General features: G+C 38.3%; 1 protein-coding gene across 1 annotated transcript; it reads left to right on the top strand.

The window, feature by feature from the left end:
- Positions 1 to 11,425, top strand: KRT23 (keratin 23). The gene is given in 9 exon segments (XM_009282502.2): positions 1 to 126; positions 128 to 556; positions 4,787 to 4,869; positions 6,297 to 6,453; positions 8,064 to 8,225; positions 8,318 to 8,443; positions 9,251 to 9,471; positions 10,615 to 10,646; positions 11,322 to 11,425. Coding segments are annotated over 9 exon segments (1,440 nt in total).
- The last annotated feature ends 3,593 nt before the right edge of the window (positions 11,426 to 15,018 follow it).

Raw genomic sequence — 15,018 nt, 5'->3', positions numbered from 1 at the left:
ATGACACAATCTTGTTGCTGTAGTCATTCGTCGAAGGGAAACTCCCACAGGAAAAGGCATAAAGCTGCTTAGGGAAGGCTAAGCAGCTGCTCAGTGCTAGTCAGTCAAACATTGGGTTAGATTCACAACAGAGCTAAACATGAGTACCAGCCAAGGCCCTTTTCCAATTTTTTCTGGGTCCCTCAGGGGTAGTTCAGGGTGTGGTTTGGCCCAGCAAGGAATTTCTTACAGACCTTCAAGTGCAGATGGTGGTGCCAGCAGCATACATACCTCTTTCTCCTCTGCCAGACCCCTCTGGCTGGCTGCTGGAGGAGGGGCACCTTGGGGAGGCTTCGGCGAGCACCATGGGGAAAGCATCTTCCTGGGTGGGAATGAGAAACAGACTATGCAAAACCTGAATGACCGTTTGGCTGCCTATCTGGACAAGGTCCGTTCCTTAGAAGCAGCTAACGCTCAGCTGGAAAGCTGCATCCTAGAGTGGCACAAGACAAAGTCTCACGGAAAGAGGCATGACTTCAACCAATACGAGCAAAACGTCACTGACATGCAAAGACAGGTAAGTCAGAGCTATAAGTGACCGTGTCATTCTATGCTCTTTTAAGGAATCTGGGTACTCATTTATGCTGATGGCTTTCCTTTAAAGAAAGTTAAATAAAACCTTTTAAATGTTAGAAATACCAATGAAAGTGGTTACAGGACCTGGGCATAAACATTCTTTGTGTTCACAAGGAGGAGAATGGGGTACAAGAAAGAAAGGCTGGAAGGAGACAAGGGGGATTCTGCAAAGACTGGTAGTATAAAGAGATTTGTCTGCTGCCAAGTGTTTGTTTCTGTACATGAAACTGTGGTTTGAGTAACTATGTCTGGCAGAATTTGGTCTTTTTGACTGCACATGTATTCAAGAAAATTACAAAGCAGGCAAACTGAAGAGTCTGCCTTCCTTCATGCATGCTGTCTTTAGACATACTGTTGCATTTCATTTCTTTGATTCCTGTGCTAGCAGACAATGAAACTACAGGAGTTTGGGGTCCAATGAGCTTATGTAATCAGATGGAAAAATACTTCACTGTAATTAAGAAAATAGCAATGACAAATTCCTTGTGGATGTTTTCACTGTAATTAAAAGGAGAATTTCTGGTTCCTGCCAGTAGTTAATATTAACATCCAACAGTAACTCTTCCAATCTCCCAAACTCACGTGTCTTCAGATTTAAGCATAATATTAATCTGTATTCATAATGAACATACTTAGCACTGTAACCATCTGTGTGACTAATCTGTGTAATTAACTTTACGTAGCCATATGGGGCAAAAACCAAAGCTATTCCAAATGTGATGCTGTATTTCCCTCCACTTTTTATAATATGGTTACCTGGCATTCTCAAGACCCTGAGAAATTTTTTTCGAAAGGGCTTGGAAATGGTATTATCCCGCATCTTTGCTGATTGAGACCGGGGACTTAATCAAACTCCCTGCTTGCTGTTAAATGCATTGCCTCCAGGCAGAAGATGAGGCACTCCGACCACAGACAATGTATAAGGAGAGACAGAATTGTCATCACCTATTTCTGTTTTAAGGATAAAGAAAGGTCATCCATCTCCAGACCTACCACTTGAGCACTTTTTTTTTAACTGATACAGAGATAAAAACTTGTTCATCAAGAATATAAATGTGTTCACATTGATTTGGAATTAATAAATCAGAAAGATTTAGGAAGACAATAAGACTAAAACCATCATGCTGATTGGGGTAAAGCCCTCACTTTTGAATAGCTTGTACCCAAAACACTTATTTTTAACACTCACCACTGAAGTAGCTATCACTGGCGACAGGCACCTGTTAGACTAATGGCTGTCTCAGCCAGTATGTACTGAATGTGGTGCTCATACTGGGGAGGAAGGGCTATTAAAGGATTATTTAGAGATGACAATTCAGTGATTTAACCCTAAATTTTTACTTTCTCTATAAATTATTGCAATTAGCACCACAACTGCCAGTAAAATGAGTGAAAATATAGCATCTAATTATTAACCATAATTAAATTAATTAACAATAAATTAAAAAGATGAAACTAATTTAGCACCTAAAATGAAATTTAGACAAAATTTAGGATCCTATATCCAATAACCCAGAAAGTCTGTGATGTACTGGCTGTTTAAACTTGGAGAAATCTAATCATTTGGGTCCTGCATTTTGGACCACACTTTTCCCTGGATGCCTGAATTCTGGATGAACATGCCAGATGGAGCAGCAAGTTGCCTTGCTCCAGCCTGACTCCATTCTAACCCAGATACAAAGTAAAATAGCACCAGTTCTTGAGGTAAATGTCTCATTCAAACATCTTTGTTGTGGTTTAACCCAGCAGGCAGCTAAACACCACACAGCTGTTTGCTCACTCCCCCCCCTCAGTGGGATGGGGGAGAGAATCGGGAAAAAAAAAAGTAAAATTCAGGGGTTGAGATAAAGACAGTTTAATAGGACAGAAAAGGAAGGGAAAATAATAATAATGATAAAAGAATATACAAAATAAGTGATGCACAATGCAATTGCTCACCACCTGAGGACTGATGCCCAGCCAGTTCCTGAGCAGCGGTCACCACCCCCCAGCCAACTCCCCCCAGTTTATATACTGAGCATGATGTCCCATGGTATGGAATATCCCTTTGGCCAGTTTGGGTCAGCTGTCCTGGCTGTGCCCCCTCCCAGCTTCTCGCTGGCAGGGCACGGGAAGCAGAAAGTCCTTGACTAGTGTAAGCACTGCTCAGGAACAACTAAAACATCTGTGTGTTATCAACATTATTCTCATCCTAAATCCAAAACACAGCACCGTACCAGCTACTAAGAAGAAAATTAACTCTATCCCAGCCAAAACCAGGACAATCTTGTACAGCTAAATAAGCAAACTGATTTACAGAGCATTCAAGGGGACAGGAGCAGGGCAGTTGGGAAAAGGACACAAGACATGCTGAGGAAGAAGTCAGTGCAGGAAGCCTTCTTGAAAAAAATCTGTTTTGAGAAGGAATTTAGGTATATTTTGTATATAATGATGTGTGAGTTCTTAAGTTATCTGTAAGTTTGTGGATTTATATTAGTGATGCACCCATATTTATGATGGATGTAGTGAAGAAATCTGTGTAATTATAAACAGATAAATGTCCACATTTGAAATGCACTGCTAACTGGCATAGCAATCAATATCGTACAGCAGTTGGCAAAACACTGTAACTCCTTTGTTGTATTCTTTATTCTTTCAGATTGCACAGAAAGTCATAAAGCATTTATATAAATGTATTGCTGTGTTACATGATTATGAAGTGGCACAAAGTTGAAGAACTCCTATGTTGTTTTCTCATTGCCTTATTACCTCCCATAGTAAAATTTACCGTTCTCTAAGGATGAATTCAAGAATTGCCTCTTCTCTGACAACAAATTCCAGGCAGCAACACATTTAGGGTATTGTTATACTTCTTCAGCTGGCCTTGATCATGTCCCAGGGCAGTATCCAGGGTGTGCTGCTAATTGCTCAAGAACATACAGTCTGTTAACAGATTAGTTAAAACATTCCACAGGCACCTTCTTTTTTACCATGAGAGGTAAACTTTTGACACTTCAGGATAATTTTGTCATTTCCTTGTTTCTTTGTGATTCATTTAGGTGTGGGAAGTTTTACTTCAAGGTGCTGAGAGCTCTGTAAATGGCTAATGATTTCTGTACAGCCATAATGCACCTTGTTTTGCTATCTAAGTGTTGAGTGAAGGCAGCTGTTGGAACTGCAACCATGCTTCTCTTTCCTCTTTGTTAGAAAAAGACATAATGTCCCACAGTTTTTAGTTCCTGCTAATTATGTATGAGTTCCTGCTAGAATTATTTCAAAGATTTTAAATGGAATACTGAGCTTTTCATATTCAGATCTATAGTTCAACACCATTTCATGTTAACAGGGACTTACAAGTCTTCTCAGTGCATACCGAGTACACTAAATGAATGATGCGGTGCACTTTCTCCTGCACCTTTTAGGGAAATTTTCAACATCCCAAAGCAAAATCAGAAACATGAATGTTTGAGAAATCCCAAAGCAAAATCAGAAACATGAATGCCTCCATGCTGCTGGACGATTCAGTAGTCATAGGTGAATAATCAAATGGACCATGGCAACTAGATGCCAGCGTTATTCTCAAAATGACAATCCCTGTGACTCCAGACTGAAGCACGTGGTGGACTTGAGTGGTCCTGCTCATGAGTTGCTGCTACTGAGGCAATGAGGCATCATTATGCCTCTGCATCACAACACTGATTCAGCAAGGTGTTTGTGCACATGCTTACTTTTTAGCATATGATTAATTCCAGCATTTTGCTTGTACTCAGACACAGTTTAATGGTTCTTACTGAAATTTGCCCTAAAGATGACCAAGGCTGCTTTTCCAGCAATGCTAAACAGAATCAAAACCAGTTCACAAAAAAAGAGGAAGACAGTGATTGTTATTCTGTAATATACCATGAAGTTTGTGTAATATTCATATCCTCTACCTGGCCAGGAATACGACGACTCCTCCTGCTTCGTATCCAGAAAAGTAAGACAAAGAGAAAACTAAGATTATGGACAAAAATTGCAGAAACATCTAAGTGGATCAGGAAACTAAGCTTCTTTTATTCATGTACTCTCCTTAACATGGGACTTCTACTATTTAGATGCTTCCTACAAGTAGCAGGGAGTCTAAAACAGCACAGGTTATTCACCATCACCATATGGCAACACTGAGTCTCCTGTTGGATTCTCTGTTTTCCAGATTGAAGATGGCAAGATCACCAATGCCAGTATCCTTTTACAAATTGATAACGCTAACATGGCATCTGAAGACTTCAGGCTCAAGTAAGCTCTTCTTTGGTTTCCTGATTAAGTTTGAAAGGGGATTAAGCGAAATATTGCTTTTTCCTGATAATCCAATATGAAACTTATTTTACTGAGGTTTTCTGGTGATACTGGATAAATAAAACCAATGTAGAACAGAAAAAAAACCCAAAAAGGATGTAAAAACCACAAATGATAGCTGAACAATCTTGAGTCACCCTGTTTATGATACTTAGTTCAGGTCCTGAAGAGCAGGTTTTACAGCAGACACTTGATACTTGTGACAAAAGGCATTTAAAACTGTCATCTGGGAATACGAATTAACCCTTCTCTGCACTATGCTTCCCCAGTCCAGCCCAAATCTATTTCCTGTACTAATCACCTCTTCTGTCCAGCTCCGCAGGAAATACCCGTCCTTCAGTATCTTCTGCTTTGGATTCTTGTAAGTTTTGCCACAGTAAATGGGCCAGTGTTTCCTCGGCTACCAGTACACAGTTTGATTTTTCAGTGCATTGCTGAAAAGTAGTTCTCAGACCAGCTAAGAAGCCAAAATGTTTGGACAGAAAACTTCCAGGCAGAGCTTTCAAAGGAAAGGAATTTACATTTCTGTAAGTTAGACTTCTTAGGAATCATGAAGATTTGTCTTATTTTCAACAGATGATGATCAGCTGTTAAAAAAATCTCTCAGCTTTTGGTAATATTGTAACAAACCTAAAGACTCTGAACACTGTAGGCCTTATCCGGCCTTGCCCTTCTTTCTTTATCATTCAACAGTGTAATAAAAAGGAAACAGTGGAACTAGTTTGAGAGACTGGAATCATAGAATGAGTCTGATGGATTGAATGTAGAAACATCAATAGAGCCCATAAAAAATAAAGTAAAGGGAGAGATTCTGAGGAGCAAAAGTGCTTCATATGCCCAAGGGAAGATATGGCAGCGTCTTTCTGACTTTGGCTCACTACAGATGGCAAACTGCAAGAGGTTAGAGAGGCATGTTAATAACTGGCTTCTATGAAGTTTTTCCTGTTTTCTGAAGGACTGAAAAGTTATCATTTTGGAAAAACTACAGAAAGCATTGATTGTTGATACTGTTTTCACATCTTTATTGGCAAATTTTTGAGAATCATATTCCCAAAGCTTTCACAACCTGGTGAATGTTAAAATGCAAAAAGGAAAATGAAAGAAAGAGCAATTGTTTCATACCATATAGGAGGAGTTGTGAGGAAGAAAGAAAAACGATAATGAAACCCATCTTATTTTTAAGACTATACAAGAATATTCAAAGAACATATTTTAGGAACAGAATTTGTCTCCTTGTTTTTTTGTTCTCTCTAGTTCCCTACATAGAGGACTTAAGCAAGTCTACTTCTCTTTGATACTACTTATACAAGAGGCTAGAAGCAGTCTGTTCTCAACAAGCATGCTTTATCTTCTTTTTCCTCATAAAGGTATGAAGCAGAGAAGTCTCGCAGGCAGGGAGTGCAGCTTGATGTTGAGAACCTGCGTAAGGAGCTCGACGGCCTGACCATTGTTACAACAGATCTGGAAATGGAAATTGAAGGCTTGAGAGAAGAGCACATCCTCAGGAGGAAAGACCATGAGGAGGTAGAAAAAGTTCCACTTGGTAAAATCCTATCACTCAAATCTTCACTACCATGTAATTAACTTTGAGTAAGATCCACAATCTATAAATGGGATTGATGATTCAGAACGTAATCATGTTTCTAAAGAAGCCAATGAGAGTCAGACGAGGCACAGTTTGTGTACTACTTTACCAATTAAATCGGGATTTCAGAAAGGATAACAAATTGCTGTATTTTCTCCCACTCTTTTCTAGTCACCTACCCATCTGTCATACATAGCTAATAATAACTTACATATTCGATGATAGACTTGTTCTCAGAAATACTTAGATATAAATACAGAGAGATTTCAAGCAAACAGGAAATGTTACTGGTTGCTGTTGGGTTTTACTGATCACAGACTTTCCCCTCAACTCTGGATATATCATTTCACAGAATCACAGAAGCACGGAGTGGCTGAGGTTGGAAGAGACCTCTCGAGGCCACCTCGTCCACCCCCGCTGCTCAAGCAGCGTCACCTAGAGCAGGCTGACCTGAACTAAACAGACCTTGAATTCTTGAGGGATCAAAATTAAAAAGAATGGTTGGTGAAGTCAAGTAAAATTACTTATTCTTGCAAAATCCTAAGCACAAAAATTAGGTAATACTTAATAATTGTCAAAAAAACATGCTGCTCTGAATTCTTACAGAGCTGTACCACAGTGGGCTCTGTTATTCCCACATAAATAATACCACTGCTTGACAACATGCTGTTTTCATTTTGCTTGATCTGATGTTGTTTTCAGTTATTACCTAATGCAGAACCAAACGTCCTACTCAGTATCTGTGGATTATTAAAAAGGAGAATAGAAACACAAGGGTTACACAGCAGTAGGTGAAGCTATCTTTGGCTGATCCCCTTATAGCCAAGGATACTACTGACCAGCTATAATAAAACAGTTCTTGGAAGCAGGGCAACCAACAGAGACATCAGTATGTCCAGTTGATCTGCATTTTGGAGGCCATGATGTCATGCCCTGAAATGCTACTTTGCCTGGGCGCTTTTGAAAATGGTACCTAGCACATAAGATTGTGCTACACCAAAAGGAATGTTACCATACCTGCTTGACTTGTCCTGTAATTATGTTGTTTACACAGTAATTATATGCTTTAATCCAATTATTCCTTTAACAAATACACAGAACTTTTACATTACTCTCCTGTAAACTTAGTTATAGTTCCATAAATATTAACATACAGGGTAAGAAAGATGAAATTACTGTTAGATTTTCATCAAAGGTTTTGGGTTCCTAATAGATAAATAAATAAAAAATGTCAGTGCTTCTTCATTAAGTATGTATCTTCCAGAAACATTATATGAAAAGATCTTCTCACATGTTTTTTACTGAGTTCTCTAGCACAGTTCTGCCACAGAAGCAGATATAAGTCACTGGTTTAAGTCACGTCATGGTATTATCCATATATAAAATTTCCAGATAGTGTTAACTGAATATATATAACAATTAACCTACCATAATGAAAAAAATATTCTGGGTATTGTGAGAGGATGGAACTGAAGAAAACAAGACAGGAGTGAAAAATTTCCACTTTCATAAACAAGTTTGCTTGTTTCCTCTGCTAATATATGAATAGGATATGGAAGCAAATCGCTCATCGCAAGACTTCAAAGTCAATGTAAAAGTAAATGCAGCACCTCCTGAAGACTTAGCCAAGATTCTAGCAGAAATAAGAGAAGACTATGAAGCCATAATTGAAAAGAATCGTCAAAGCCTTGACAGTTGGTACAAAGAACAGGTAACAGCTATTTTCTGCTCATTTCGAAGATCCCTGTTGCTGTACATGAATGGCCAGAACCAGTAAGCTTTTCTCTTGCTTTTGCTCCATAGAGTGCAGCTATGTCTCTGGCAGCAACCCCCAATCCAGAACAGATACAGCGCAATGAGAACGAGATCAAGGATCTAACACGTACTTTACAGTCCCTGGACATCGAGCTGCAGGCACAGATGAGTAAGGTATCTGTTGTAGACATCTCCGGCTGGTCACTGTTACTTCCTATATTCTCAGAAATTGTCGTGGACCAATTCTTCATTTAAATCCATAGCCTAGCATAACTTTATTGTAGTTATTAAAGTATCAGTGAAATTGAAATTTGGACCATGCTTGACTTTGCCAGAATATGCAAAATAGATTCAGCAACTATCACCAAGAAGTGAAAAATGTATGTCTCTCCTTAGAATAAAATATGGGGAGAAGAAAAAGAAGAGATGGGATAGCTGACTCCATGATCTAAAAAGAAAAAATGTCCAAGAAGACAGATAGTAATACAAATTTCATATTTACAACCCCTGTTATAATGGATGAAATATTTGAACTGTGAAAAATGTTGGTGGGGAATCTTAAAAATAATACAGGTTAAAAAAATATTCAAAAATCTTACAAAATATATTCAAAAAAACATTCAAAAATATTACAGGTTAAAGCTCACATACCCATGATTTGGCGACTTTGAAGCAATTCTGGACAGTAAGTGCAGAAACTGACAAAAGAGTCAACAGTTACAGGAGCACAGCTTTGGAGCAGAAAGAATATGGCAGGGATAAATTACTCAGGTTTTGCCTCTCATTACTCATTATGCACACACGACATGGCTTCATGATTCTCCTGTCTTCACATGAATAGTGATGAAAATCCATAAGTGTTTAAATTACCATAGTCTTAATTTTGCAATCTTCTTGCTAGAGACCAAATTTGCTGGCATTTCTGCATTGTATCTACCACATAAATAATAATCATAGTATTGGTATTATCTGCTCTGTCAGAAACACATGCTGGAAGACACCTTGTCTGACACTCGGAATTACTATGCTGCTGCGCTTCAAAACATGCAGCAGATCATCTCCAAATGTGAGGAAGAGCTAAGCCAGGTTCGTCATGACATTAAGCAGCAAAATAACCAATACAAGGTTCTTCTTGGGATCAAAACCCGCCTGGAGAAGGAAATTTCCACTTACCGCCTGCTGCTGGAAGGGAATGTTGATGGGTAAGGCAAAGCCGCCCTGACTGGAATAGATGAGAAGAGAGTTCTCATATTCGGGTTATTTATTTGTTTGTTTGATTTTTTTATGCTTAACCAAAGCTTGTGTGTTCCATACTACATCAAGGGCTGGTATTTTAATGTGATGGATCATAATAAAAAACTTGAGCCACTTAGTATACAGAGAAACTTGCACCCATGTAATTTGGATCACCTAAATTAATATAACTTTTTATTTAAAAAAAAAAAAAATCTACATTCCCACAGCATGCCTATCTCAGCATAGGAAAAAAATGCCAATTTCAGTAAAATTCATTGTCATTTACAATCTTCAAAACAAGTTCTAGATCAAAAAGAAGCCTGGAGGCAAGTTTAGATCTTTTTGGGTCAGCCATCTGCAGTTACAAATACCAGCACACAAGATCTGCACAGTGTGCCCAAAAAAAAAAAAATCTACATTCCCACAGCATGCCTATCTCAGCATAGGAAAAAAATGCCAATTTCAGTAAAATTCATTGTCATTTACAATCTTCAAAACAAGTTCTAGATCAAAAAGAAGCCTGGAGGCAAGTTTAGATCTTTTTGGGTCAGCCATCTGCAGTTACAAATACCAGCACACAAGATCTGCACAGTGTGCCCCTCTGCTGATGGGCTGTTTGGTTTCCCCATCCCTGCCTTGTCTGAAATCTCTGCATTCAGAAATCTTTGGGCCTCTCTATTCTTTATTCTCTCACCTTATATACAGAGTATGTCTGTCATACAAAATCAGAAAAAGGAAGATTAGCAGCGTTTATAACTGAAAATCTCAGGGAGGCAGGATGGTATGGCACCAAATACAGGGTTATTTGTCAGAGGCCAAAATGGGATCAACTTGAGCAACTCAGAACGTATGAGAAACAGTGCAAGGGTCCACAGTAGAAGCAATAATGAATGTACACAGGAACAGTTTCAGGTGAGAGTATCTGTTCCTAAGTCTACCAAAGAGGAAAAGTTCTTGTGGTATAAAAGCATCAATCTTTTTTTTTTTTTAAATTTTATCTCTTTTCATAGTGGTATGAGGTCTCCTTAGAATCACTAAGAAGAAAGGGAGGAATAACTTCTGGAAATTAGTATAATCATTATTTTTCCTCTCTTTTATTATCTTTACAGGATAGCAAGAAAATCTGAATCAAAAGCTAAAGGTAAAAGTCCCTTATTTTGTTCTCTATAGTGACTCTTAATTATTGTCATTTCCAATCAAATTTTACTCAGAATAATTTTACCCTTACATGAATGAACTATGAAAGGTTTGCACGGCAGTTAATTCTCATGTAGGCCATATTTGAGAATAATTTCAGTGATTGACTGGTCTTGTGAAGGGCTGCACTTCAGAGCACGTTCTGCTGTGTCTGCCCACTCGTGGACTATCTTCAGACTGACCTCTGTTACGCAAACTCGTTGTCCAAAGCTCAGACTCAAGACTAAAGCTTTCATGGTATATGAGTAGGCATAGAGACTCCATTTGGTGACTAAAACAGTGTTAGGGCTTGAGAGCAAACAGAAAATCTGCATGTCTGGAAACTCATATTCTGGCATGAGCATGACCTACAGACGTTTAGGTTAATCTGCTCTGAAGTTAGATTTGCATTGGCTGGGATGTAGCTGTATTATTTATTTGCCCTGACCTGGACAAGACTCAGGGTGACTTTCTGGCAGTACATTTCACAAAGAGCAATAATAAGTATTGACTTAAAGGGAAACATGCAAAGATAAATCAGTTGAGGAGGTAGCTGGTAAATCACTGTAAATGAAGCTTTTCCTGCATCATCTTGTCTCAGCATTGCTTCTTGTCTAATTAACCTTTCTTTTTCGTTCAGAACATGCTGGGCTGACCAATCGAAAGATCAAAGCAATTGTCCATGACAGTGTGAATGGGCAGGTGGTATCCTCCACCATCAACGAGATCCACCAGCAAGCATGAAGTAGAAAGTTCTGCTTTCCTAGCGGGCTAAGCTCTGACAACCCTTCTGTGCAACTACGTGTTGTATGTTGGTCTACCTGTGTGTAAAATAGGGATGCTATAGTGAACCCTCTCCTAAAATGATTTGCAGCCTAATAATGAAAAGTGCCATACAGAGCTAGGTATAGCTGATATTGTTAGCTTAAAGAGCTTTTAGTCATCAAAACGCTGAAGAAAAGCTATTCAATGAAAATGACTGGCTAGCTGGTAATATATGTATTATGCACATCTCACTGGGGCATGAATCTCCATCTGTGATTCATTTATTGCTCTGCAAATTAACTATAATTTAAAGTGAATAATCTCAACTTTTCTCCTGGTCTTATGTCTCTCATCATATACCTCACTGCAGCCAATAAATTCTTTTCCATTACTTGTTCTGGTCGTTGGAATTTCTGATTTTGCTTTTTCTTACATATGCACCAGCCCAAAGTGGCAGTGTTACTGACATAGATCAAGACTGCAAAAGCCTCATTGTTTCAGGAGGTATAAAACTGGAAGGACACAAAAAAGAAGAAAAGAGGTGACACAAGTTACAAGTGACATTTACATAAGCAAAACTATTAGACTTCCCTATATACAACTTTTCAATGTCACTGTTTAAAACAGCATTATTAGTAGGATTGTTGTAAAGTACACTTTTCTAAAATAGTCACCCTAGAAACATTTCTTTATTCTTCAGCTTTAGAGAAATTTTCTTAAACTGTCTTTACACACTTTCCTTCAAAGATTATAAGTACTTTTCCAGATATTCTCATTCTTTCTCAGTGACCTATTTAATTCAAAAAAACATTTCAGTTATTTGCTTTCGTATTAACGTTCATTGTTTTCGTTGATGGGTTCTGTAGTCAGGATAGACTGGTATATGTAATGCATACTAACGTAAGGGGAGGCCCAAGTTCTTTAGCCAAATGTAAGCTTCTTCCCCTTTCTCACGTCAGTCCAATCACCGACTCAGCAGGAGACCCTAACAGCAATAGGAAAATATCCAGTGATATGCAAAGCTAAAAACTGAGCAAGAAAAAGAGAAATATTATTAGGACTGTTCAGACGAGGAAGACTGTAAAGCAGAACGAAGAGAGACAAAATGGAACATAATGAGTGTCTCTATGTATTTGCATTCCAAAGTCAACGTCTGCATATAAAACAGGGTGTTCAGGGCAGTCTCATATTCATGAGCGGAATTGTCATTGTACTCTTTCATACCTACTCATAAGAGACTTTCATAAAGGATTCCTGTTACCTGCTTTGCTTTGAAACAATGCTCACAGAAGAAAGTGAAAATTTCACAGAAAATGCAGATTTAAAATAAACAAAATCCATCTCTATGATACAATGTTTTCTTACTGGCATGTTAGGACCAGTTCATGATTCCCCTTCGTGCCCCCCCCCCCCCACCGTTGCACAGAGAGATCGCAAAGGCATTGACCCCGTTGCACAAAGAGATCGCAAAGGCATTGAATGGATTACCTAATGGTTTCTTTAAATTGGGTAAAACTTGTACTACAGGATTAGTAACTCTTGGCTAATTAACAATGTCCTTCCTTGTGGCTTACCAGATCCAACAAGCCAGACCTGGTGTTTGTAGCATCTGGACAGAATGTGCCTAGGTTTTCTTGAACAATTTTCTGTGCTACTTAAAGCTATATTCATTTATCAAATTTACAGAGCATAACCACATTGCTGTGATACAAATAATTATAAAAACTTCTAAGTAGCCCCTTATTTCTAAATCAAAGGAAGGCATCTATGCTTTGCGCTAGGTTTTGATTGTGCTAAACTACAAGGAAAGAAGAAGGAAAAACGAATAATTGAAGTGCTTTATAAAACACACCTGTCCTTTTTCACATTCTTGAGCAATGCATTGGCTTTACTCGTGTCCTAGTGTCCTCTCATGAAGAGGTGAGAGGTGCACTCCCTGCACTCCGGTGTTACGCTCAGCTATGGTCCAAATGGTACTGGCTAAGATGTAGCAGAATTCCCATGCCACTCCACTACTCTGACGATTTTAACCTTCTCTTACAACTGTGTCATTGCATTCTGTAATGGTCAGACCAGTACAGTTCGCAACACTGACCTCATAATTCACTCTGTTTACTAACATCCTCACGCATCGATGGCTCTAACACATCCATTCAAGTTGCTGTCTTTTAATAAGTGAAGTAAACCAATTCGTCCTTAAACATATAAATATTAGTTACACTACATTCTGTTTTCTAAATGAAAGCAAGTATTCTATGGCAAAAATTGCTTATTTCTGGATAATTTTTCATGTCTTCAGAATACTATGTATAATTGCAGATTTCCTTTTTGTTGAGCAGCTTATGATACTGTGTCACCAGCCATACGTTGTGCTATATCTAGTGGTTATTCATTATTTCTGAATTTGTATTCTGGGAGATAAGCTATGTATTTAGGGTAGGTCTGTACCCTAAATAATAAATAATGATACGAATATTTACCACTTGCATGCACTGTTAACATTATATTCTCACAACACACTGAGAGATGAAGTTAGGGAGATAATGAATGGGGGTAGTATTATCATTCCCATTTTATTGCTTGAGAAATTGGAAAAAGAGATGACACAACTCGCTCAAGGCTGCAAAGAAAGTCACTGGTAGTGATGAAATTAGAATTCATCACTTCACAGCTTCTACTTACCCCAGCTATTAGATAATACAACTTCCGTGAAGAGCCATTCTCTAGTTACAGCAATCCTTTCTGTATCTGATCGCACTGAAGAGATAATTTGATTGATTCATTTCAAGTGTCTACTGCCGGTCAAGACCCTGCACATACTTCGATGATGTTCTTCAATTTACATGTGCCAGTAGCCCTACTCAAATTAGTCCTGTACAGAACACTACGCCTGGGTGTCTTTGGTGATTTTGTAGTATTTGGGAAACTTTAAAAAAGAGATGGCATACATGCTTCTTTCTCTTAGTCTCAGATCAGTGTCTTGAAGGAAAGGAAATCTTCAGGAGTGTGATACTGTATTGCTTGAAAAATTATTTTATTAATTCATAGTATTAAAACTGATTGAACTCTGCTAGCTGGTATTTATTCTACTTCAGTATTAAATATACACAGAAGTGCTGTTTCAACATCAAGGAAGTGACTGACCCAGGCCCAAAGAAAGTGCAATTCTAAAAATTTGAAGTATCATAAAAAATAACACACTCAAAGTGAATATATTCTGTTTCCCCTAAATGGAATAGGATAGCAAAAAAATAATCAGTAGGAGATAATGTCATTTCTAAGTCTAAGTGAATGATGTAACAATACTTTTGCAAACTAACAAGACACAGGAACTCACGGTCTATAAAAGGAGGCTGAAACCATCAGCATTCACAAATCACTTCTTGTAGTTTCACCTGCCATTTAAGGAAGTCCTGCACTAAATAATCTTCCAACGTGATTTATAACAGACTTGAATGCACTCCAGAATGTGTATGAGTCATAGCTCATTTCACTTGTAGAAATGTTAAACTTATTAAGGTATATTACAATACGCAGCTTTGGTAAGTGAATTGTTGATCCTCTGGAAGAGT

This window comes from Aptenodytes forsteri, unplaced genomic scaffold (assembly GCF_000699145.1).
Source record: "Aptenodytes forsteri isolate BGI_AS27 unplaced genomic scaffold, ASM69914v1 Scaffold492, whole genome shotgun sequence".
In the NCBI taxonomy this organism is placed as follows: domain Eukaryota; kingdom Metazoa; phylum Chordata; class Aves; order Sphenisciformes; family Spheniscidae; genus Aptenodytes; species Aptenodytes forsteri.
Note: the sequence above shows the minus strand (reverse complement) of the source record. Positions and strands in the feature narration are given on the sequence as shown.